General features: G+C 33.3%; 1 protein-coding gene across 6 annotated transcripts in view; it reads right to left on the reverse strand.

The window, feature by feature from the left end:
* AGTPBP1 (ATP/GTP binding carboxypeptidase 1) overlaps window positions 1-26,175 on the reverse strand; it is a 136,876-nt gene that overhangs the window by 76,460 nt on the left and 34,241 nt on the right. For all 6 annotated transcript variants that reach the window (XM_033122884.1, XM_033122882.1, XM_033122881.1 and 3 more), the window contains exons 4-11: window positions 21,663-21,730; window positions 18,663-18,726; window positions 18,108-18,254; window positions 15,627-15,758; window positions 13,404-13,497; window positions 10,054-10,091; window positions 6,497-6,705; window positions 4,596-4,773 (exon numbers count right to left, since the gene is read on the reverse strand). In XM_033122884.1, the coding sequence (XP_032978775.1) occupies window positions 4,596-4,773; window positions 6,497-6,705; window positions 10,054-10,091; window positions 13,404-13,497; window positions 15,627-15,758; window positions 18,108-18,254; window positions 18,663-18,726; window positions 21,663-21,730 (930 nt within the window). The remainder of the gene's footprint in view (window positions 1-4,595; window positions 4,774-6,496; window positions 6,706-10,053; window positions 10,092-13,403; window positions 13,498-15,626; window positions 15,759-18,107; window positions 18,255-18,662; window positions 18,727-21,662; window positions 21,731-26,175) is intronic.

A 26,175-nucleotide genomic window follows, 5' to 3' on the forward strand; every position in this document is an offset into this window, starting at 1 on the left:
TGCCCACAGGAGGAAATCCTAGCCAATGGGATTTTTCTTGCTGCCTCACCTGGTATGCTGCCACTCAGAGATGTAGCACAGCTAGGGTCCTGGAATGAAGCACATGCAAAACTACCACAATGTTTGGGTCCTGGGGCATAGGTGCACTTGCTGTGGCAGTGGCATTGGTGTCTGAGGTGCGAGAATGTGAAGATCTCTCGTGGGAAAGGGGTCTGGGTCTCTGAGGCTTACCGTAGTGACTCCAGCTAGAGTGAGATGCAGCACAGCATGGGCCCACAGTGACAGCTCCATCCCTGCTGAGTAAATTCAGCAGGTGGGACTCCAGGCCGCTCTGTTACTGGGATCAGTTTTGGTGAAGACTTGGGAAACCTTGATAGCAAAGGCTACAGATGTCCACAGTGGTGATACTTACTAGGGTTCTCCGGTTCTCCTTTTCTGGCTCTGAGGAGAACCCCCCTGGTGCTGAGATGCTCTGGGTTGGGGAATGGAGTAACGTATACAAATGCTTCCCACACTTTCTATGGGGCGATCCTCAGTTTTTGTGTTCTGCAGAGTTTTTTAGTGCTTCTTCAAGGTAGTCCAGAGCTATCCTTGACATATTTTCATGGATTTATAGCTGTTTTTTTTTTTTTATTGTATTTGTTGGGGAGATGAGCACTGAGACCTCCCACCCCTCCACTATTTTGCTGACAACACCTTCTTTAAACTCTTTTTGATTTCCATATCCAATGTGACTTATTTTAGCAAATATAAACTCCTCCCTATCCCTCATGTATCTGTCCTCCTCTCTTCCCTTTTGGTAACAGAAACTCTGAGTTTTCACTAGACATTATAGATCCCAGCCTCCCTTGCAGTAGTTACAGTTCTGTGAACAATTTTGGCCAATGATATGTGAGGCAAAGTGGTAAATACAAACTCCAGGATACATTCTTTACACACACAAAAAGAAAAAAAAGAAAACCTGCCCTTACCATTTTCTTTCATTACCATTTTCTACATGTACATGAGGAAACCACCAGAGGAGATGATTGAAAAAAAACAAAAAACATTCCCTCTGAGGACCTAATGGAACAGAGGTTTACTGCCCAGAATTACTGCCCATCTTCTAGAAGGATATATGAGAAAAAAAAAATCTACCTTGTGGTAGTGTAGCAAAGGAGCTCTGGAGACATAATACCTAATTCAAATCCTCCACTTACTAGCTATTTGATCTTAACCAAGTTACATGAGTTATTTTACTGATTTGGCTAGAGCTTTCAAAATAATATTAACTAATCATAGTTGAGAGAAGCATCATCTAACATTTCATTACTATTTGTGATGCCGGCTATTGATCTAAGTTAGATAATACTCAGCTTGTGTGGGAAATATTCCTAGATTCCTAAAGAAATTTTACCTGGAACTAATAATGATTTTTATTAAATCTCTTCAGGGCATTTACTGAGATAATCATTGATAATCATTAGTTTTCTTCCTTTGACCTACTGATGATAAATTTTATTAATTAAAGTATTTTATTACAATGAACTTACTTTCTTAAAAATAATCCTTACTTTGTCAAGGTGCCCTATACAAGGTGTTCAATTCAATTTGCTATTATTTTAGCATTTTTATGTTTATTTTCATGAATGACAATGATCTGTATGTAGGTGGTTTCAGGTTATTCTACCAGGCTTTTATTTCTGCATCAGGCTGGCTTTTAAACTTTTCCTTTTTTTCTTTTTTTTCCCCCTATGCTCTGGAAAATAAAGCATAGGAAAATTTCTTTAAAGTTGAATTTATCTATAAAGTCATCAGCATTTGGTGTCTTCACTGAAGATAACTTGACTGTATATTCAATTTCAGGTATTCTACTGTTAATTTTAGTTATTCATATTTTCCTAAAATATTACCTATTTCAATCATATTTCCAAATGTATTAACAGGAGTCATCTTTAGCATCCACTTAGATTGGCTGAACCTCTTCTATTTAACTTGACAAGAACTTAGAGGTATATTAAAATCACCCACTAACACTGTGTTTCTACCAATCTCTCTCTATTATTCAAATCATTATAGCTTTATCTACCTTTGCTCTAGTATTTGACAAATTTGCTATTATCTACCTTGTACAAAATAATCTTTGCCGTCTTGTTTTAAACATTTTGTTCTGTATTTATATTTGTATGGTAGTAATACTTCTGTCTTACCTCTTCCAAGCTGGTAAAAACAGATACACGTTTGCCAATCTGTTTATTTTCAAGTTTTCCATCTTGCTGTTTTAAGAGTCTTCAGTATGTGTCAGCTACTTATATTCTGTTTTTTTAACCCAATCTGAAAGTCTTTCTCTTTAATAGGAGTATTTTATCCATTTAGATATCTCTTCACTGAAACCGATTTGTTGGTTCTTGCTTTGTATTTAGCACTCTCAAAATTTTGTGCTTTTCTATAGCACAATTTCCTTGCTTTTTCTATAGCAGTGATGGATGGACGCTCTCAAGAACTTTTCCAAGAAAAAAAAAACACCATAATTTTATATAGAATGTTGAAGCATTTGTAGTCTCTTAAGTCCATCCATGGATTCCTATAGTTCAACAGATTTAAGTCTAAGGATCTGTTTAGCATTACATAATGAACAGTTTGTAATGTTTAATACAATTACTCTGCTACCATGTCTTTCTGCATTCTTGACATCTTAATTCATCACTGGCTTGGCTGGAATAATATTTCATGTAATTACCTCAGTCAGGGTACCTGGATAATATACTTCCATACCCTTACATACCTCAAACACATCACCTTCACATATGGAGGAAAACTGATAAAGGTTCAGAAATCTTGAGTCAGAACTCTTTCTTCAAATCTCTGTAAATGCTACTTATCTTCTGGCATTTAATATTGAAGAAAATAAGTCTTGAGACCAGCTCAACTCATTCATCAACAAATGTTAAATGCATACTTATGTCTCATGCAATCTAATGGATGCTGAGGGTAAAATGAAGAAAAAAAAATAGTTCTATCTTCATGGAACTAGCTGAAAAAAGTAAAAAAGTAATGATATGGGAGAAAATAGCAAAATGGTGTTTTCTTTATGTGCATGTAGTTGCTATCAGAACCCTCCTTTTACATCTTAATCATGAAGGCTTGTTAGTCGGTATAAATCTCCATTTCTAGTTCAGTGATCTATCAGTCTGAGATGAGTCAGATAAGGAGCCCTCAGAAAAATATCCTCTCTCATTTTTCTCCCCATGTTTGGTGAATTCACTACACTAGTAGTCAGCTTTCTCTGTCTATCCATGTGATTATTCTAGACACTGTATAAAGAACACTCTGAGGTATATCCTATCTTCCACCCAGTACCACTACCTGGCATTTCATAGAAAATTTTCACCAGCTTTCTACCAGTTAGAACCACTACATAAACCCCCATAATCCTACAATGAGATATAGGAGAGAAAGGGACCCAACTGCTCCTTGATTGTCCCTCTAAATTAGGTGCTAGTGGTATCTCAACTCGAAGCTGGAGATACTGCATTTCATATTAGGGTGAGTAGAGAGTTGACACTCTTCTTTAATCTATGAGTATTCATATCTCTACCATGTTTGTTGCATATTGTATGTTTGTTCTATGAAAATGTTCCTTCTACCTAGTTTTCAGATTCGGTACAGATTTTCCCCTATTTTCAAAGTCTTTTGGTAATTTTAAATGGAATAGAAAGAAGAAATAAAATCATTGTTTTTACTTAGCTATCTTACTCAAGTCCCAGACTTTGTCTTAGATTTTTTAAACCTTTTAAAGGAAGTTTCTGAATAATAAATTTTGACATTTTGTGTAGACTAAACTTATACTTTAATAATTAACTATTTTAAATAAAATCATAAAAGTATATGCTATGATATTACCACTGATAAATCTGTATCAAGCATAATAAAACTAATTATAATTACTTGAAAAATCACTTATTTCAAATAATTGCTTTTAAATATAAATAAAGACCTTCAATTGTTTTCAAAAGTTATCAACTGATAAGAAAATAGAAATTCTATTAATAGCCTAGACTACTTTCTCTTTTCCATTTTGTTAGATATTATCAAAAAAAATTCTACTTTTCCCCCACATTGAGAAGTTTAAACTCTTGCTTCCTATACTATGTATGTACCTACAACATTATACAGAAAATGGAAAACAGCCAACTTCTGATAATTCAATGTTAAGCATAAACCAAAACATTTTTGGTGATTATGTATTTTTAACTTTTAAAAAATGAAGTTCATGAAAGAGCTACAAATGTAAGCCCAAATGTAATTACCTAAACATTTAATGTTTACATTCTTATACTTTGAAATTTTATATAAATGTCACATGATGTTCCTATGTGATGCTGAAAATTTTTCACAGTTCACATTTATATATATGTAATATCCCACACTTCTTTCCTTAATTACTAGACCTCAGTTTCTTGTATTTAAAGAAATATTTGTTAATTAAAATACAATGTGCAAGTTTATTATGTTAAGGCCTTATTTTGCTGCGGAGTTGGACACAAGTAAAAGAAAAGGTGACTGTCACACAATTCCCAGAACCACTGAAAGTAGGCAGTAGTATGTGGTCCTACCTTCAGGGGGTAAGCTGTAGAGCTGGGCCACAGGTCCAGTCACAGGAATAACTGGCAACTGGAAATGGAAAGAACTTTTAATCGTTGGGAGTGGCAGGCGATTTTTAGGGAAACACTTCCTCATTATCAAACTGGAGGTGTTGACAAGAGGATCAAGGGTCCTGACAGCCAAACATTCCTGTTTTTTAAGAAAAGAAAAATAAATAAATAATGTGCCTTTGGTGAATAATTGAACCAATTTTCCATTACTTCATGAAGTAATACATTAATAATTTTCAAGAGACAAGTATCACAAAAAAATAGTACTTTAATATAATTACAAAATAGCTTTGACTATTCAGAAGTTTCTCTTTGTTAAGATCTTCATGTGGAAAATTCAGTAGTGCTATTTCTTAATATTTTAACTAATCAAAAATCAGTACCATCTTTAGTACCAATAGTCACCAAAGTACTAACTAATATCTATGAATGACTTGGGGGCATTTAGCAAGCCTAGCACACAAAAAAAGAAAAGTTAAGAGAAGAAAAAAATTTAAGTAAGAAAGGTATAAGAAATAAAAAGGAATGTACATTTGGTTGCACCTTTCTCAGAATTTTATCAGTTATCATGCAATAATTACACCTCTAATAAGTTGGCTGTTCAACTTATAAAGAATAGCCTGAATATCACGGTTGTAAGTTTTAAGAGTCTAATTTGCTGTCCTGGTACCTAATCTTAAGAAGAGCTAATATGTAAGGGTTTGAAACTATGTCATATAACACTATTATTATTATTATTGACAACTGATATTTAGATGGCACTTTCAATACCCTGTAAAATTTTTAATACAAATCTTCACATCTGACCTGTCAAAACATGAGAAATTAAGGCAATTAATTTCTTAATTATAATTATTAATTATAATGAGAAATTAATTAATTAATATATTTTATATTATAATATTATAATAAATTAATATATAATATTATAATTATAATTATATTATAATATTTATAATTAATATATTTCATATTATAATATTATAATAAATTAATATATAATATTGTAATAAATTAATATAATTAATTATAATGAGAAATTAATATATCAAATATCCACCATTGCCTATATTAGGAATAGTAAAAACAAGTGTATATGATTGATCTAGGGGAAAAAAAGCTAAGGAAGGGTAAACATAAAATGTGTGTTTCTGTATCTTTACACTAATGTAGAAAGAGGTTGTATAATATGTTGTGTGTAAGACCAAGAAGACACAACTGAGATATTATTAACTGGCTGGAATTTTCAAAAAGACAATTTTCTTTCTAATAATAATAGTCTTCAAAAAACAAAGGGTTGCATTGTAACATCCCTATACCCCAGAGCTAACAGTCTTATACAGATGCTAGAACGAATCTTGCTCAAGATATTGTCAAGAATGTTTATGCTTACAATGGCTGGCAGAAGAAGAATCCCTAACTTCAGGTTTCAATTTTTGTACCTTCTCTGTTTAAAAATGCTCTATGAAAAAGGAAGACATTGAGAATACTCACAAACAGGACTGCCTTACCAATTGTAAAGGATCCATAAACACCTGATGAGGGGAACATATACAACTAACGTACAGCATATCCTAGAAAACATGGCTATATGGGATCCCTTCCAGCCCAGTGGATGGATTTATTTATCTCTCTTTTACCTATGGGGGGAAAATCTCACACTGCAGAGATATGCATTGAGCACTTTCTCCAACTCATTCTGCAGTCACATGTGAGAAATAATTATGCCTTTTGGTTCTTAATTTTTTAAATATATTTTTAAAATATATTTTGAATATTTTTAGAAATATTAAGTTTTCCTAAGAAGCAAATCATATTATTAATACATAATCACAATAACAGGAAGAAAATTTAAAACTCACTTGTGAAGTGTTATAGAGAATTTTCATCCCATTGGCATCAATAAACGCTTTTCTTCCCAACTTGATGTTTGTAACACTTTTTAAACTCTGTAAAATTCCTTTCCGAATGAGCATGTTTCTATGCCGATTATCATGGCGGTGCCAATCTACATAAATTGTTAAAAGGACTTGGACATATCCTCTGTCTACAGCTCTCCTGGCATTTGTTTCTTTAACAAAAGAAAATTGAGAAAGAATATTTTTTAAATGACAGGAGTAAGAGGTAGAATAGATCAAATTAAAAATTTAACCACAACATTGTAATGAATTACTATTCTTCTTTTCCAAAAAAATATAACAACCACATAAATATTTTTTTCTAACAAAATAAACATAAGTTCCAGATGGCAAGTTACAATATTTTCCAGAAACATGTACATACATTGTTTTGTGGTTAACAGACAACAAAATTGTCTTTAATGCAATTAGGGCTACATATTTTTAAATGTAGCCCTAATACTAACAAGTTTCATGTATTTTTAAACTTACAAATATACTGACTTTGATTATATGACTTTGAAATATGTAAGTCCTTAAGTTACTAGCTGTGAATATGATTTTGTTAAAAGCCAATAACATTATTGTAACTTCTGTTACAAACTTTGCTTTTCCATTGAAAATAATTGCTTTAATTACCCCCCACAATTATATGACTATCCATGCAAAACAATGCTACATTAAAAATACTTATACAACTTTCTAATAAATAAAATGTAAGGAACATTATGTAATTAGAAGATGGTACTTTCTGATCATTAATTTTTTAATGTAATGAAAACTACATTAAAGGTTCTTTTTGGAAATGGTCAATTTTATTGGGATAGAATTGAAATAAATCCACAAATTTGACCTATTTTGTTATTTTTTAAATGTTAACATTTAAAATTATTAACCAAATGGGTGCAATTAAGTAAGATGGCAGCAAGGGAATCATGTCACAGTGACATCTTGAGCCACTCAGCACCACATGGGTGGGCCAATTAAAAGAGTACAAGATCAAGTGGAATATCAATCCATCTGAGGTTGTTCAGTTACAAGGGAATATCGATCTCTTCCTAATCTACGCTTACCTATAAAATGAGTCCCTGCCTCATGGCATGGACACTAAGATAATGCAATAGAAAAGCTCTGCTGCTTTTATTTGCCTCAAAGAATTACTACAGTTCCCAAATGTGCTAATACATACCTAAAACATAAAGACATTGAAATCAACAACCTTATTAATTCCCCTCTGAAATTATGTTCTGACATTAAAGAGCTGAAAGAGACTCCCAGAGTGGGGAAGGGGTGGGGAGTTCTTATGTGAAAGCTGCAAAACTTCTATGTCTGGAAGAGCTAGTTTTGCTAAGGCTATGGCTATTTATAACATCAGTTCAATAGTTTTGACTAACAATAGTTTCATGTATTTTAAACGAATATACACAGTTTGTTTACACCAGCTGGAATATATACCACTTTAGCTTCTAGCTGTGAATATGAGCTTCTTAAAAGACATTATGATCATTGTAACTCCTGTTATAAACTATATTTCCACTGGAATTCTCAATAGCCTAAATGGTATTTCAGGAAAATTTTTAAATTCTTTATTAAAGATCAAATAAAAAATTTGCCAGTAACTCAAATACAGGTGCTGAATGACCCTTAAGAAAAGTGAACAGAGCTATCTGCAATCTGCAACTGAGCACAATTAAAACAGTTTAGTAGGGGGTTTTATTCAAACAGTTTAGTAAAGCCGGTTTTATTCCTGTGTTTAGGACACCTAACTCACAATCAGCCTATGTCTCTTCTTCCCTTTCTAGTTAAAATACAATTTAGGTTTCCCTTTACACTGCAGATCTAATCTAGATTCCAGCAATGGCAGCTAAGCTGCCTGCCTTCCTGTACTGTGTGTGTACATTCTTTGCTTTACACTCTCTCAGGTTTATTACAGTAGTTTTATTATTCTTTTAAAGTAAATTACTGTTCCCGGTCCTCCCCAAAAAAGAAATCAATGAATGAGACTGCTCCAAAATGTCATAGTGCATTTAAAAATATGCAGTGTGCCACTTAATATTATTTTGCATCATTAACTATTTACCCTATTTAGTGTCATGTGCCAAATGAAAAAAATATTAAATATAAATAAGAGTCACTCTACTTGTCAATTACTTTTTCACTGGATGGAATAAACAGATATGTTTGCCCACCATCATCCTTTGAAGGAAAAGAAGGGAGGGAGTAAAAGGAAGATTACTACTTAAAACTGAAGATAGCAGATCTCAGTCATCTTAGGACAACTGATTTCTACAAAATAGTTGAAACTTAAGAGGGTTTTAGTTTTTACTGACTTAAAATTAATGTCTTTGTCATCAGTGATTCTGAAAATTAGTAAACTTTAGTAAAAGTTTAGTTTTAATAGCTAGTCTACTCCAAATCAAAAACATATGCCTATATTAATTTAAAAATTCATCTTTTAACAATTTGAACCACAAAGGGCACAGCAAAGCAGTGCTACAAAAATCTTTTGACGTTAACCCAAGTACTCTGATCTTGGTCTAAAGTTTATCACATCAAATATACAAACAAAGCTATACAGCTAACCTAACTGAGTATCACACATTTCATTACAAAGATAAAACTGTTCACTGAATTTATATACTCTGGTATATAATACTAATACACCAGGTGATTTTTAAATTTAATAAATCATTATTTTACCAACTATAAGATATACCAATCAGTCATGTGCTACTATTCAAATAAACAATTCTGGTCATTCAAACTTAAGGGCAAGCTGGTCTCACCCTTCATAATTTTGGGGGAAAACAACATTGAAAGCCATCATCAATACAGACCTTTAGGACTAAATGCGGTTAAATAAGATGTTAATCAAATAATCAAACAGTGGAAATTGGGGTGCTAATTAAAATTATTTAAAACAGAGATACTGAGTATCTTGGAGAGAAAAAACATAATGTAGGTAATTACTCTTCAAAGGCAACATATCATGATAAGACACATTTACTCTATGCTTCAAGTTTGAAGATAAATAGTGCTTTAGTTTGTCAGTAAATTTAGTAAACTGTAAATTTACATTAAAAGCCATTATAACGTTATAAATTTGAATTTATGGTAGAAATAAAATTTCTAATAAGAGGGCTCTAAATTAATCATGTGTGTTATGTAGAGAGAGTAACATACTCTTCACAGCAAACATTCTCAATACCAGGTTAGCTTCACTTTTTAAAAAAGTATACTTATATAATATTTACATATTACTTTTCTCTACTAACAGGGATATTTATGTTTTACTAGTAACAACTTAGAAAAAAGAAGTCAAACTTCTTGAATAAATTATAGCTCAGTAAACATTGACATTAGTTATGACATCAACTGTACTAAAAGATAAAATCAACTTTGACATTAAATTCTTACAAACCAGCTTTATAACTATAGACTAAATCTACATTTCCAGTTTAACATTGTAGATAAATTCTCAAAAAAATAGTATCTAGTATGTCTAGTATTTAAAAACTTACTTGATTTTAGCAATGCAGCAAGAGTGTCTAAAGCAACCCTGTCAACATGAGAAAACACAAACAACAACAAAACTAGTAAAATTAATCTACAATAGTAAATTCATACAATCTTTTCAGAAAAGTAATTATCTATTCCAAAAGTCACTCCTGTTATAGTCAATTACTTATGGTGTTTATCTATATGCATCTCTCCTTTCAGGTTAAAATCAAATATAAGGAAGATTGAACTATCAACAGAAAAGCACCAAAAAAAATTTAAAGAAGAAAATTAACAATATCTAAGTTTTATGTCAGAGGTTAAATGAATGAAATCAATTATAATAATTGTATGTGACCCTGACAGAGTTCACACAGGAACGTTAAGAATCATAGATCCTGACTCACAAAGAAATGAAAAAAAAAACAAGTTTTAACACAAATAAAGCTCATAACTACAAAATCCTATAGATATTTGTAGCTACCTGACTATAAAGTATTTTAGCTCTATCAAGCAGTAATCCTAATATTTAAGGCGATAATAAATGTAAAATATTTTGCAATTAGGAGGTTTGGGGAGAAGAAATAGGAGCCCTTAACATTTTTCAGTCGTAAGGCACCAATGAGAATAATGAACCTAATTAATGTCTCAAAAACTCTTACTGTCCATTAGAGGACAAAGGAATAGCCTAAAAAATTGAAGTTACTTATATTTTCTTTGAACATAAACACTCTTACATACACTGAAATCAACTGCTATTAATCACCTTTAAAAACATATTATGTAACATCACTATGGAAAACCTATAATTCGTTCTTTTAAAAAAGAATTACTGAAGAAATGGTTACTTAATTTCAGTAACTTTATAAACATAAGGCTACATACTACAGTACTTCTTAGTAAGATTTCAACAACTATAATTAATTTGCATAAAAATATGTACATTGTCAAACTTAAGCATTTCACTCATCATTAAGCATTTGTTGAATGCCTACTAGATACCCACAGTAGCAGGTTCTTCACGGGTATAAAAGTAGAAAATAAATTTATCCCAGATAATTTTACAACCTACATAATGTAATAAAACGTGCACATCTGTGGAAAAAAACAAAACACTCACAAAATTCAAAGCAAAAACAAAGTAAAATTTAAGATGGATATTGGTTCATAGTTACACCTGAAACAATAATCCAGGACTAGGCACTGAGCATGTGCTCATTTATAATAAATGCTCATTACTGCTACCCTCTAGAGCAAGTCGTTAACAATTATACTTTGGTTTTTTGATAAATATAAGCCATTATTTATAACATTTGTAAAATAAGAACAAAAGGATATGCTTTAAAAATATATAAATTCATGCCTGTAAACTGTGAAAACAATGTGATATTTTGGTAATGGTAAGTTAAAAGTAAATAAAAATTATAAAATCACATGCTAAATTTCCATAGCACTGAATGATCAGTAAGAAACATTCCATAATTATAATTGTGCAATAAAATGTACATGAAACTGTACAATATGGCTTTTAAATTGGTCAAAATTAAACAAAGAACTAAATGGTCTTTCAAGTGAAACAGCAAATTATGAAAAAGATTTGTGTAGCAAGACTTGAATAAATGCCAGGAATTGTTTTAGGTGCCTCCAAAATGTGTTTTCCAGTTTAATTCTTAACATAATCCCGGTCCAGAGAATTGGTACATTTTATGAATAAGGGAACTAAAGATTTCAGATTATAACATGCCTTGGGTCCTATAAAAACTAAGAGATATTGAAACTGAATTTCTCTTGTTGAATTTCTCTGTTGAGAAAGAAAATTATGAAATCAGAAATGTCAGTCTCTTCCAAAAACATATGCTGAATTCCTAATCCCCAGCACCTCAGATGTGACCTTATTTGGAAATAGTGTTGTTGCAGATGTAATTAGTTAAGATGAGGTCATATTGGAGTAAGTAGCCCTTAATCCATCATGACTGGTATCCTTGTAAGAAGAGGAAAGACTATTTAAAGATAGACACATGAGGGGAGAACACCATGTGACAATGGAGCCAGAGATTGAAATGTTGTAGCTACAAGCCAAGGGAACACCCTAGATTGCCAGCAATCCACCAAAAGCTAGGAGAAACAAGGAAGGATTCTCCCATACATTCTCCCAATGCTTAAAGGGAACATTAGCCCAGCTGACAAGTTGATTTTGGACTTCAAGCCTCCAGAACTCTGAGACAATGACTTTCTATTATTTTAAACCACCAAATTTACGCTCAAAAGGGCACTTTGTCTCAACAGCCCTAGGAAACCAACACAATCACTTAGATGCAATCACTTGCAACGTACTCACAGGATTTTCCCACCTACAGCTAAATCTTCATTCGAAATTATAAAAATTTACTTTCAGAAATAGTCTTTCTCTCTGCTGGCAGTTGTTTATAACACATTTGAACCAAATCAAAGGGCTTCTGACAGTTTCTAATCCTTGATGTTTATTCTTCAACACTGGCAAAAGAGGGGTATAAACCCAGTTCTTTCTGACTCCAAAGACCATCATGCTTGTTCCATAGTTCCACTAGATTAAAAAAAAATTACAAAGTTTGGTGCAAAGATATCATATAAATGACATCTAAGATTTGCTTCAAAATACCCCCCAAAAAATAAACAAAAGCTTGGAAGGAAATAAATGAGGAAAAATGACAGAATGTTTATCAACTGCTGAAAAAAATAATTAATATAACTAATTCAAGATAATTAATTAGTTTAATATAATATAAAGTCTACGTATATTTTAAAAATTCCATAATAAAAAATTTTTTTAAAGAATGACCTCAAATATGGCTTAAGAAAATACTAAATATAACCAAACTGGAAACTGCTTTTATTTTCTGAAGACCAAAAATGAATATATATAGATATATAGATATAGATAATGTTTCCAAAATAAGAAAAAAGAAAGAGTGACACCATTTTGGCAAAAAAGAAATGTATAAATTTAAAATACGTTCAGATAATTGTGAGAATGAAGGAAGTAGTCATTAAAAGACTGCAAAATTGATAAGGGATATAGTAGGCACTCAATGAATGTTTCTGAATGAATGATACTGTATAAATGATCTCTTTTTCCTCTTACACTATCTATGAATGTTCAAAGTCTAAAATTCCATAACACTATATTCCAAATATTAAAGTTTTCTAATTTTGATATACCTTTGAAGATTAAACTTTATACTAAAGAAAATCTTTATCATAATAAAATCACTAAGAACTAAGAAAGGACCCTAGGTACAATTTAACTCAACTGCTAATTGTACAGATCAAGATAATGAGGGGCCCAGAATAATTAAAGCATATACCTCTATTTACACTCAAAACATTTACTCACTTCATAAGACCCGAATTCTTCTTACTAAATGGTCCAATGATTTTAAACATCAGTTCCACAACTCCATTTTTCCCTAAGGATACTGAATTCACAGCTGGGAGGGGGAGAAAAAGATATAAAATGACTTAAAAACTTCAGTAAGTAGAAATGTATAGAATTGTTGATACATAACCAAAAACATATAAAAATTGTTTAGTACATGGGAACCCAAGTCCCTCATAAAGTGCACTTTAGATAATCACTTGAAAAAAAATTTTTACTTAATTTTTTTATGAGAAGTTGCAGAGAAATTCTGAAAGAAGTTATATTAAAAAAATATTACTACAAAAAAATACTTTTAAACTGTTTCATTTGCTTCTTCAATAAATTTAGTGAATACTATGTCACGGGGATTCTGAGACAAAAACAAACAATGTCTGCCTTGAGAAAACACAGTGTAGGAGAGAATGACAGAAACAGTAAACAAACCAATACTAACTAAATTACTTTCCAAATAGCTTAAGAGTTGTAGGCTATTGAGGTTACACTGGTGAGGAGTCCCTAACTCCACAGTGAAACAGGCATTTCTGGAAAAATTGATGCCCTGGCTCAGTCTTTACAAATGAGGAGGAGTTAGCTAGGATAGGAGTTGCAGTAAGAGGTGAATGGACTCTGGAATACCTCTAGAGACAGAAACACAGATAATAGAACAGAGTCAATGAACACCGTGGGTATGAGCAGTTACATCTTGTTAAACATAGTACCAGACAAAAGCATACCAATGAGAAGATAAGATAAGAAGGTCAATTATGAGTGTTAATTCATTGATCTATAGGAAATTGCCCAAAAGGAACAAATCAGATCTACATTTTAAATACAGGTCAGATCTCACAACACTCTGGGGAAGATGGACTGGAAAGAGACATTTGGAGGCTGTGGTCTAGGTGACAGGTAATGAGGACCTTAAGTAAAGCAACTGTAGTAGGGAAAAAGAGGTAACAAATTTAGAGTTTCACACCCAAGACTCAAACAATTACCTAATCAGAGAACTGTGCCAAACATTTCAACTCTGAACAAACATTATTTAAAGAATTATAAACCATTTACTAGACATCTAGTGGTTAATTCAATAAAATGCTACCAAAAATGTAGTTCTTAAGGTGTTGTATGGTGACTTTAATTTCCTCTGTATCTATTTATTATTACATTATACCTTTTAAAAATCTGTCTGTGCTACCACCGTTTTTTCTTAATGGGGGTATTCAGTGGTTTACCTGTTTTATTTGTAATCCAATTGTTTTATTTAGTTATATCAGCTGGGTTATTTTTTTTTATTATTATTTTATAAGGTTTTGGTTTTTTTTCCTTTACTATTTCATTCCTTTTCTTTCCTTATGTTTATTGCTCTGTTCCTAACTTCTCTGGAAATTCATTCATTTCCTTATGTTCTTTTTAATTATGTGTTAATTATTTAAGTGTTCAAAGCTATTTTCCTCTGAGCACACCTTTAGCCACACTGACAAAGTATAGATATAAATACACACAAACATACATATAAATTTATACACACACATATACATATATGCACACACGCACACGTCTACCACTTTGATTATCATTATTTTGCAATGAGTTTTTGCAATAACATGTACAATTTTGGGTGTTTTGTTAACCACCCCAATTCCAAGGAATAGAAATAAAATCCACAGTTTATGGGGTTGAGAGAGAAAGAGAGAGAGAGGGAGAGATTTCATCTGATGCCATCTCTCAGTGATCCCTCTTCTCTCCAGCTTCCTCACAGGCTCCTGTACCATTTATTTATTATCTGTTCTGCTACTTCCCTGATGATTGCTGAAGATAATTAGCTCTAGGTGACTATGCTACCACATGCCATCCTTCTCAACTTTCATCTCATTTGCGAAAATCCAAACAGACACAGCAGTTTTTCCAGCAGCCAAATACCCTCCTATTCTTCCACATCTTTCCCACAGGCCACCAGCTCCTCCCCCTCACTACAGGCCTTTACCCACTGGGGGAATTAATGAGAATCCTCAAGACTTTGTCAACTCACCCCAGATCACTTTGATGGTGGTGGTGGTGGGGTTAGGAGTTATAAAGAGCCGTATTAAGTATCTTTCTTTGTCCACAAATTTTAGAGATTTATGGAGTTAAGGTACTTTTAACTTTTCATTTTCTGTAACTTCAAAACACTGAGTTAACTAAAAACTGCTCTGAAATACTCACAGTTTGCCGAATATACTCGTAAAAGCTGAAGACAAGGCAAAACCAAGCGATGATTCTGCAAATTCTGTTTGACCAAATTCAGGGTTAAATTCAGAGTTCCATTAATTCTAGCTTTCACTCCAAATTTTTTGTCTGTTTAAAAAAAATAAACAATTTATTCATAAGTAACTTTGAATGAAATGAAGAGGTCATAAAGCAATGAGATATTTAAAATGTGTATTATGAATTCATATTATCAAATGTAAAGTTGCCCTGAAATATCTACAGGTATAATCAATTTCTTGTATGAGTCTAAAAATATTCTTTTGACCTTTTAACATGGCTTGAAAGAAAGTACTAAGAGGCAGGAGAGGGGATAGAGCAGAGGGATAGGGGTTAGAGTAGCCCGACACTTAGACTGTCATGACAGGAAGACATGAACTGATCCATTACATGTATGTATGTCTGTCCAGTTCCACATATTCAAAAGAATACCATCACATGGTTAAGGAGACCTGTAAGGATCTATGTGTCCACTACCAATATTATTTACTTAATATTAGCAGAATTTTCTTCAGACTTAAATTAATTAATAAATGAGCAACTTACATAGAAAATAATCTAGCAAACATTACCAAATAAATTTCTAAAGGGATCTAATTCTTTTTCTTAATTGTTTTTATTTTTCAATTGCAGTTGATATTCGATATTATGTTAGTTTCAGGTATATAGCATAGTGGTTAGACATTTACATAACTTACAAAGTTAAAGGGATCTAATTCTTAATACAGAAAAGGAAGAGAAGAAGGTCTTGATTTTTATCCTCACAAAGAGATTATAATATTAAAAACAACCTGGATAACAAGAATTTAACAATGTTAAGAGTTTAAACAAAAAAAGTAAGCAGGACCAGCAAGCAAAATTATTTCATCAACACCAAGAATTTTAAGTCAAAAAGAATTAAATATTCCTAAGGGAAAATTATTCTCCTCTCACAAGAAAAAAGAAAGGATAGAAAAATCACTCAAAAAATTACTGCAGTGTCCTCGAATGACAAAAATGGAAAAATAGGACAATAAAGGAAATAGCACAAACTTAAAAGTATTAAAGAAAATAAAAGAGCTACAACATAAAAGACATTAAATACAAATATAAATTAAATACATCAATGTCTTAATTTAATTTCATGTAAAGCAGAAGAAAGATAATCTGGTTCTAAATAGAGGAGGAAGCATGATATAACAATATTTATCAAGTAAGATTTTCTCATTTTATTCTTCATTTTCAGCAAAAATCTCAGAGGAGAGCCCTTAAATCTCAAACAAAAAGAAAAGAAAAATAAGAGACAGCTAACAACATATTTCTTAAATAAAGTTTATATTTGTTTAAGTCTTAAGGCCCCTAAGATAGCTGGAAAATTAAAGTTATCTCAGGGATGCTTTAAGACAACTTATTAAAAATAATAAATACTTATACAATACATAAAGATATGCATGAAATATAAATACATAAACTGTATAAACATACATACAAACTTTTTAGAATAAGCATTTTAACCAAATACTTCAAAGTTTAAAACCCATATGTATGGTTACCAGAGGGTAAGGGGGTTGGGGGTGGGGGATGAGGGTGAGGGGGATCAAATGTATGGTGATGGAAGGGGAGCTGACTCGGGGTGGTGAACACACAGTGTGATTTATGGATGATGTGATACAGAATTGCACACCTGAAATCTATGTAATTTTACTAACAATTGTAACCCCAATAAATTAAAAAATAAAATAAAAAAAACAAAACAAAACAAAAAAATAAAAATAAAAAAAAATAAAAAAAATAAAACCCATATGTATGCTACAAGGCAATGGCAGGACTCTTAAAAATCACTATTCAAAGAATTTAGGAAACCATTTTAATCTTTGTACAGAAAGACAACTATAAACTGAACTTAAGTTCTATTCAAATGACGCCTTTATCTGTTAACCTAACCTAAATTAGCTTCCTCCTTTGTCTTCTCAATTTGTATTTTTCAATATTTTGCATTGTAATAATCAGCCTTACAATTTTTTACATCTCTTTTGGTCTTCTTAACTAGACTGTAAGTTTCTTGGGCATTGAGACTGTGCAGTGCAAATATGACTATTAATGAAAAGCAAACACATTTTACCTCCAGGTTCCTCAAAGTATTCCCATCTATTCCCATCTTCTAGCCTCAACAATACCCATGTTATGTGTATCCTGTACACACACACCAAGACATGCTTGGAATTCTGACATCTTTTTCTTCCTTTTTCTACCATATGCAATGGAATTCCTCATGAATTTAGGATCCTCAATTCTTGCACGTCACTAATTAACTATAAAGTCATTCCATGACTAAGACCAAGAAAAAGCAGCAGCATTTTAGATTTAAAAAATTGAAAAAATTGACCAATTTCAAGGCACACAGAATCCGTGTCACAAAGATGGTTCCAGATTAGATAATCACACAAGTGAAGCCCTTACCTTTCGGTCCAATCTTCGCAAGAACAGAATGAATATGTACCATTAGCTCCTCGTTCGGGGGAGAGTCTTTGCTGGCATTCACAAGTAACTGTAACAGTAGCTGTGAACCACCTTTGGCCACTAAGAAACTCGCTCTTCGACCGCCACCTGAAAGAGTTTTCATTTGTTTAAACAGAGAATCTTCAGATATCGCAACTTGTTAGCATTCAAGAAATACTTAAAGTGATGACTTCTGAAATCAAACAAATACCATCAAAATCAAATTCTGTTATATTTCATTTATTTATATTAGAAAGTAGTACAGAGTAAATATAAATGATGCCAAAATTCTATGTTCAAGGCTCTGAAACACATGGACTTCAAGGGTAATTTGAGGGATACCAAAAAATACCAAAGCAAAGTAACAACAAGTGAGTGTGACATTATCAGTTTCCAAATTGCAATACTCAGAATAGCCTCTATGTGAGTACCAGAAAATTCCTAATAAAATACACATGACACATTGTTGATCACTGTTTACAAACATAAATGAGACCAAAGGAAACAAAAACTTACCAGCTGACACCAGCTCAACAAGAATGCTTAAGATATTAAGTGTAGTTTGAAGATCTTTCGTGTTCTGAAATAAATAGTTTATTTGCTTTATTAAACCATTGTAAATCTGTGATTCCCAAACTTTTTCTCTTCCTGTTGGGAATTACCTATCTTTTACAGATGACCTTTCCAATTGCTCTAAGAACAAATATATTCAGGTTTCCACTATTCTCAGTTATCACTTCACTCTCTTATTCTTGCCCTTAAGAATTTTCGCAAATAATCTGAGCTATTACTTTCTTAGTACCAACATTATGACAAGAGAAAGTAATCTGTCATTTGAATTCATCATCTTCTACTAAACAGATAATACAAATAAATGAAACAAAATATAAAAGGCCCTACAATGTATTTACGGTGACTACCTAGTCACCTAGCACCCCTCTCAGAAGACAACTGTGTTATCAGTTTCTTATGTTTCCAGCCAAAGATAATGTGCACACATAAAAGAAATCCATATAAGTATATGTGTATATACAGATTTACTTTTCCACATGGTATTGCCCTACAGATACTATTTTGGAAATTAAAATTTTTATACATCAATAAGTAGTTTCTTCATTCTTTTTAAGGGAGACAGGATATATTCTATTATATTACTAAGCCATTGTTTATGTAACCGGTCACCTACCAATGGGATTTTTAAAAAATCTTTTGCTATTAAAAAGTTGCAACAAAAAACTAAGTACATATATTTACATGGGATCAAATTCCTGGAATTTCTGGGTGAAAGAATATGAGTATTTATTTTGATGGCTATTACTAAACTGGTCTTCACGGGGCAATTTATACTTCCACCTGCAATGTAAAATAACTATTTCCCAAAGTCTGGGCAACCAATCTGAGAAAATGTTTAAACACTGTACTTGGTTACACTTCTCTTATGAAAAGTGATGACTGAATGGGGAAAATGAAAAAAAACCCAAAGCAGAATCACTGCCTATTCAAAGAACTGCCTCACCCCCAAAGTAGAGGATTTTACAATATTTATACAGAGGAATTTCAGAATTGCTGTGTATCAGTAACTTGCATGAGACTCTTATTCTTCCCCTTCCCAAAAGGAAATGAGTATTGTGTCTGCCTCATCATTTCAGCTCACAGACTGATTGAACCAAAAAGTCCCATCCAGACCAGGTAGAGGACTGTGCATTAACCAGAGACCCTTGGCTTAGTATTAGAGGTATTAACTGGACCACTGACTCTCTGGGGAAGAATTCGGAAGAATGACAGCGACAGACATTTGTTAAAGAGTGGATTGTGGCAGCAATATTGCTGTGTTCAGCAAACTGATGTCATATTCTTCCTAGATACATAGCCAAACCACATTTTCCAGCCCTTTTGTAATTATGTTTTGTGCCATGTGACTGAGCTCAGGCCACTGGAACCTGAATGGAAGTTGTATTGTTATTGCTAAGCGTTACCCAGACAAGACTGCCATATGTAATTTGCCACCTCTCAGTTCCCACCTCTGCTGATCTCAATAAATTGTGATATGAGCAAAGAGGGGAAGAAAAAAAACCCCAGTGATGCTCAATTTTCAAATGCAATTTGCTTCTTTCTGGGAACTGTCTGTTCATAACCTTAACACATTTTTCTATTGGGTTGATTTTTTTTCTTACTAATTTGTGGAAGTTCTGCATATGTTACAGAGATCATACGAGAATTTAAACAAAACTATACGAAAAAATATGAAATATTTTTCCTCAGTTTGCCAAATGTCTATGGTGTTTTTTTGCCATGCACTTTTGTTAATATAATTGAATTTATCAATCTTTTCTTCTATAATTCCTGTGGTTTTTTTCATACTTAGAAAAGCCTTCCTTGTAAGATTATTTAAAAATGTCTTTCATTACTTCCTCTAGTATTATGATTTTATTTTCCATGTTTAAATATTTGCTTGATATGGAATGTATATTGGTGTAGGAAGTAAGCATCCAACATTATGCTTTTCTGAATGGCTACCAATTTGTCCCAGCTCTACTTATTAAGTAACCCCTCTATCACACATTGATCTGAAATGCTACCTTGAATTAAGTAGTACTAAATTCCCATAAGCCTATTAAATTTATTTTTTCACTTTCTATTCTAGTGCACTGATGTCTACTACTGTGCGAAATTTATAAACTATTTGAATTACTGAAGTTTTATAATGTTCTCTGATATTTGGAAGGACTAGTCCTTTCTCATTTCTCTTCTTTTTCAGAAATGTCCTTTCTACTCTTGCTTATTATTTTCCTATTGAACTATAGAAACAAAACTGTTGGTATTTTTATTGAGATTGCTTTAAACTGACAGATCAATTTAGAATAAATAACAGCTTTATGTCATTTTTCATAGGAAGCAGTTCCTATTAAAAAAAAACATGAACTCACACTCTGTTCTTTCTTTTCCAGCTCTATCGAGATATAATTGGACATGTAACATTGTGTACATTTAAGGTGTACAATGGTACTCACTCCCTATCTTAACATTGCACTGAATAAAATATAAAATCCTGATTCTGAATATATCTTGCTGATCCACCAAAACTTTTACACTGGCACAGCAATTTAATTATTACCAATGTAATATAGTTATTCAACCAATATATGTAGTAAACTAAATCAGGAATATGTATCAGCTAACATAATACAATAAATGAGAATTTCTAGTATCGATCATTTATTTTAAGCTAAAGATTATTTCCTAAGCTAATACTTTAATTTCTATTACCAACTAGAATGGCCTGTTAAGGTTTAAAATACGGTTACCATTATAATCATAGGGAAATATATAATACTTAGAGGTTTATCTAATATATATTAGAATGTTTATACCACCATTCCAAATGTTAATTTAAAACATAAAACAAACTACCATTCATTGGCTTTACATCTAGGATAAAAGTTTTATACTTCATATTTCTTTTTTCTTCAGTACTGGTTGGTATCAATAGGTACATAAAGTCTGTCAGTGATTTACCTCTAATGTTGACAGCAGAACTTCCATTCCTGTAGAACCTTTGGCTGTCATTTCTTTCCTTGTCTTTTCTGAAAAGTAGAAAAAAATTTCTTCTAAAACATTAAAGAAAAAAATTACAAATGGTTTTATTATATAGCTAATGTGGAATCAACAAGTCTCCATTGGTTCAGTAAACATTTTAAATTGGTTCTTAGATGTTCCTCCCTGATGTTGCTAATTCTACTCTCTGAGGACTTCCAGATAACAGTTTGTGAGACCTTCCTTGCACTTCATCACAGCTCCTATCATGGACTAGGTGAACCCTTGTCAGTCCTTCTAAAATCTTAAAATCAGTAACATAGTACAGGTACCAAACTGGAAGAGAGGTAGAAATGGTAATGGTAGGCCTCTTTACCATCTTTATGACTAGAACTAGAAAACATTTAATCAAAATTGGTGAAAAGAGAAACCTAGTACCATTTTTCAATGTTTTCATTGAATTAATACTATTTTAGAGTTACTTCTGCAAGAGTCTGCAGACCAGATCAGCCAAATGATTCTTTTCATCTCACTGGGATGGGGGAAAAAATAGTATACATTATTTCTATTATTTAAAGGTTTTTAGAGCTTCTTCACAATTTTCCTTTAATTAACAAGAGAAGAAAGGGGAGCATTTGAGATCTTGCTCCCTGGCATGTCGTCAGTTTTGGATCAAACTCATAAAAATTCTCTACAGGTTTGGACGTTTCTTATATTGGCATTTATTTGGCATAGTCGGCAGGATTCCTAAGAAGTCCACCCTGGGCCACCCTGTATTTGACCTGTTTTTAGAAAATCCTCAAGGTGGATAAGGGTTGAGATAACCCAGAAGAAAAAAAAATAGGTTGATGCTCTTAATTCCAGCTTTTAATTGCATTGCTTATTGAGGGTCTAAACAAAATCTTTATTGCTTAAATGAGAGACTGAACTCTATTTCAGGTCTGAAAGAAAAAGGACACTTGTTTCCCCAACCCAAATACCCAATAGGGTGACGACAGTTGTTGCAAATCCCTGAATCCGGAGTGGAAAGACAGGTGCCACCAGGCATCAAGTGCAGTAATGCAGCCAATCCCAGAGAAGCTGGTGGGAGTCTGAGGGGGTGGGGGTGAGGACAGGGTGTCCTAAAACGGGTTCACTGAGAGAGGGTGTGGGGGGTGAGCCTTGGAAAGCGTTGTGGTTCTGGTGGCATCCGGGAAGCTCTCACTGGCTCTTGCTCAGGTATTGTTAGGTGACTAAGAATCTTTGTGGGGTTGCCTCAGGAATAATTTCCTCTAGGGTGTGAAGCAGTCCTATAGGGATATTCACTGCCTTTGGCTCGTCTGGACACACGCACAGAAAGGCTAGTTTTCCCTGAAAGTTTGCTCAGATGCTACAGATCTCCAACTTAACATGGGAAATCGTGCCTCCCAGGCCAACAAGCCCCAGGACAGTCAGTTTCCCATTAATACTACGATGGCCAAGATGAGGATCCTTTGATACTTCTAAATTAATTTTTACATGCACAATTATAAAAAGTTGGCTATAAAATTAGGCAAAATGAATGGAAAGCATACACTTAATTGGTGACTTGAAGTTTCAAAAGAGGATTTAGATAAATGGATCAACCTATGATGTCACTGAAGTGTCAGTCCAATTCCTTGAGGTATAAAAAAATAGCTGTCCTAATTTTAAAAGGGGGAAGGTCATTTGGAATTTAACTTGTCAAGGACAGATGAAAACTGTAAATGCCTCCCAAACAAAATTTGGATCCAACTGTTCTTTTACAAACTAGAGAGTTTTTCTTGTGGCTTAAAGGTCTCTGTTTCTGTCTATGTGTGTCCATGTATGTATGAAACTAACTCAAATGTTTTCCAAATTCACATAATCTAAGATTAATCCTTAGTACATAAAAGCTAGCTTAACTTTGTTGGTTTAAGTAAAATAGACATGTCTTTATTTTACCTGAATTTTATAAAAATAAGTCCATGTTAATAATTGACTTTGATGGTGTCTACGAAACATGTTTCTAAAGGTTATAAAATATCTTCATAAATCTGCCAAGCTAAAAAATGCTAACTGCTGGGCCGGCCCAGTGGCTCTGTGCTTCTAACTCTGAAGGCTGTCGGTTCGATTCCCACATGGGCCAGTGGGCTCTCAACCACAAGGGTGCTGGTTCAACTCCTCGAGTCCCACAAGGGATGGTGGGCTCCGCCCCCTGCAACTAAGATTGAACATGGCACCCTGAGCTGAGCTGCCGCTGAGCTACCGCTGAGCTACCGGATGGCTCAGTTGGTTGTAGCGCATCCTCTCAACCACAAGGTTGCCAGTTCGATTCCTCGAGTCCTGCAAGGGATGGTGGGCAGCGCCCCCTGCAACTAAGATTGAACACGGCACCTTGGGCTGCGCACCCTGCAACTAGCAACAGCAACTGGACCTGGAGCTGAGCTGAGCCCTCCACAACTAAGACTGAAAGGACAACAACTTGGAAAAAAGTCCTGGAAGTACACACTATTCCCCAATAAAGTCCTGTTCCCCTTCCCCAATAAAATCTTAAAAAAAAAAAATGCTAACTACTTACTTCTTCATTTTCATTAGAAATTGAGGTTTTAAGAGTTAAAAAATCTCAATATATGTAGGAATAACTTTGTGGTGTTCCCGAAGGGCCCTAAACACCTCAAAAGATTTAGTCTTTTAGAGTTAAATTGCACAGGAATAGTGATTTAAAAAAAAAAAAAAAAAAAAAGAATAGTTGGTACTATGGGAAACCCAACACAGCCACCTGATTCTTCCCTGCTCCCTGGCTCCCCATTTTTCAGTTTTTACATTCTTTCATGCATCATAGTGCATTTAGCTGGACTTAAATTAGATGAAAAATCTTATGAGCTGACTTTATTGAAAAGAGAGATCTTACACTATTGCCAAGATTTGAAAGTCACTTCAAGAAAATGCCAAACTGGTAACTGCTTCTTTTCACAGCCAGCTCCAAGGAGACAAAATACTTTGGATTTTTTTTTTGGAAAGGACATCAAACAAAAGACACTCTCCAACCTTGTTGGAAGGGACCTTATGTGCCTGATGGCAAATGGACATCTACCCGTGTCTCTGACACTCGCTTCCACCTATGGACATCAAAGACTCCTCTAGGATGAGAAGCCGCTGACATCAGAGTTATCCCAAGACACTGAGCAGGCCTGTAATCCCACGGATTGATTTTGAACTCAGAATCCATTTTGTTTGACTGTCTTTATTTGTCTGCTAATGATATTAGTCATAACAATAGTTACACTTATTCTTTTGGTTTTTCCATATAGTCCAATTGTTTATCATTACTGAACATATAGAATTTAGGTTCTCCCGATCTTTGGTATTACAAACAATGCTAAAATAAACATCACCAAACATTCTTCTATATATTGACATTTTATTTCAGTCAAATACATTTCTTAGACTGAAAATGCTAAGTCAAATAACAGGTGCACTTTAAATTTTAATAAATAATGCCAGAAACTTTTCATTGAAGTTTGTAATAAATATTGCACCACCAACAGTGTACGAGAATACCCTATTTTCAATGCTCTCAATAACACTGGATATTGTAATTCTCTAATTTCTGCCAATCTAACTAGTGAAAAGTATCTTTATTTTCATTAGTAATTCTTAACTTTTAAGGAGGTAAAGAACCTTTTCATATGTTTGCTGGTTATATGCATTTCTTCTTCCTTGAACTATAAATTCTTCATCTTTCTCTCCCAAATGGACAGCAAATTGGATTATTTTCTAAATGATGGGAAAGTCTTTCACTACTAACTTATACTGTGTTGACTGGTTAATCCAAGGTACTATTAATAGTCATTATATTACACAACCCGAGGGGGCAATACTCAGGGGTTGGTCCCCCAGTGGTGGGTTGCAGAGTGGTGAGAGGGGCAGTCCCTGGCAATGGTACAGTTAGGGGCATTTTCAGTGGTGATGCTGGAGGAGGGGCTTTCCAGGCTGTGGTGGGAAGAGTCTACAGTGGTGGGAGCAGTGTACACAAGTGTTATCTATAGGTGTGGGGAATTTGCTTTGTTTTGGTTGCTTTTTGTTGCTAACAGAATGCCTATATTCAGTGTCACTGAATATGCTTGGTGTATCTATCTATCTTTGCAATAATACAATGAACATCCTGTACATCCACCAACATTGAAAGTATATTTCCAAAGGTTAGATTCCAGGACAGTGACTTTCTGAAACGTGCAGGTATTTAGATTTTGTTAGAAACAAATGCAACCTATTACAGACTTCCCCTGGGTATGGGGGTGTGCTATCAACTACCCCCCAGACACAGAGGGTGTATAGGAGGAAGTTATGAAAATAAATTAAGAGTCTGTGACCATGAAGAAAGATTAACAGATACTGAGCTCCTGAACAGTAAATACCTGCTAACCACCTTACTTCAATGACCTGAACCTCTAGAATAATGAAATAAAAAATTAATTAAAGTATTAATTGTGAATTGTCTGAATCTTAATTTTAA

The sequence above is a fragment of the Rhinolophus ferrumequinum genome, chromosome 12 (assembly GCF_004115265.2).
Source record: "Rhinolophus ferrumequinum isolate MPI-CBG mRhiFer1 chromosome 12, mRhiFer1_v1.p, whole genome shotgun sequence".
Classification (NCBI taxonomy): Eukaryota; Metazoa; Chordata; class Mammalia; order Chiroptera; family Rhinolophidae; genus Rhinolophus; species Rhinolophus ferrumequinum.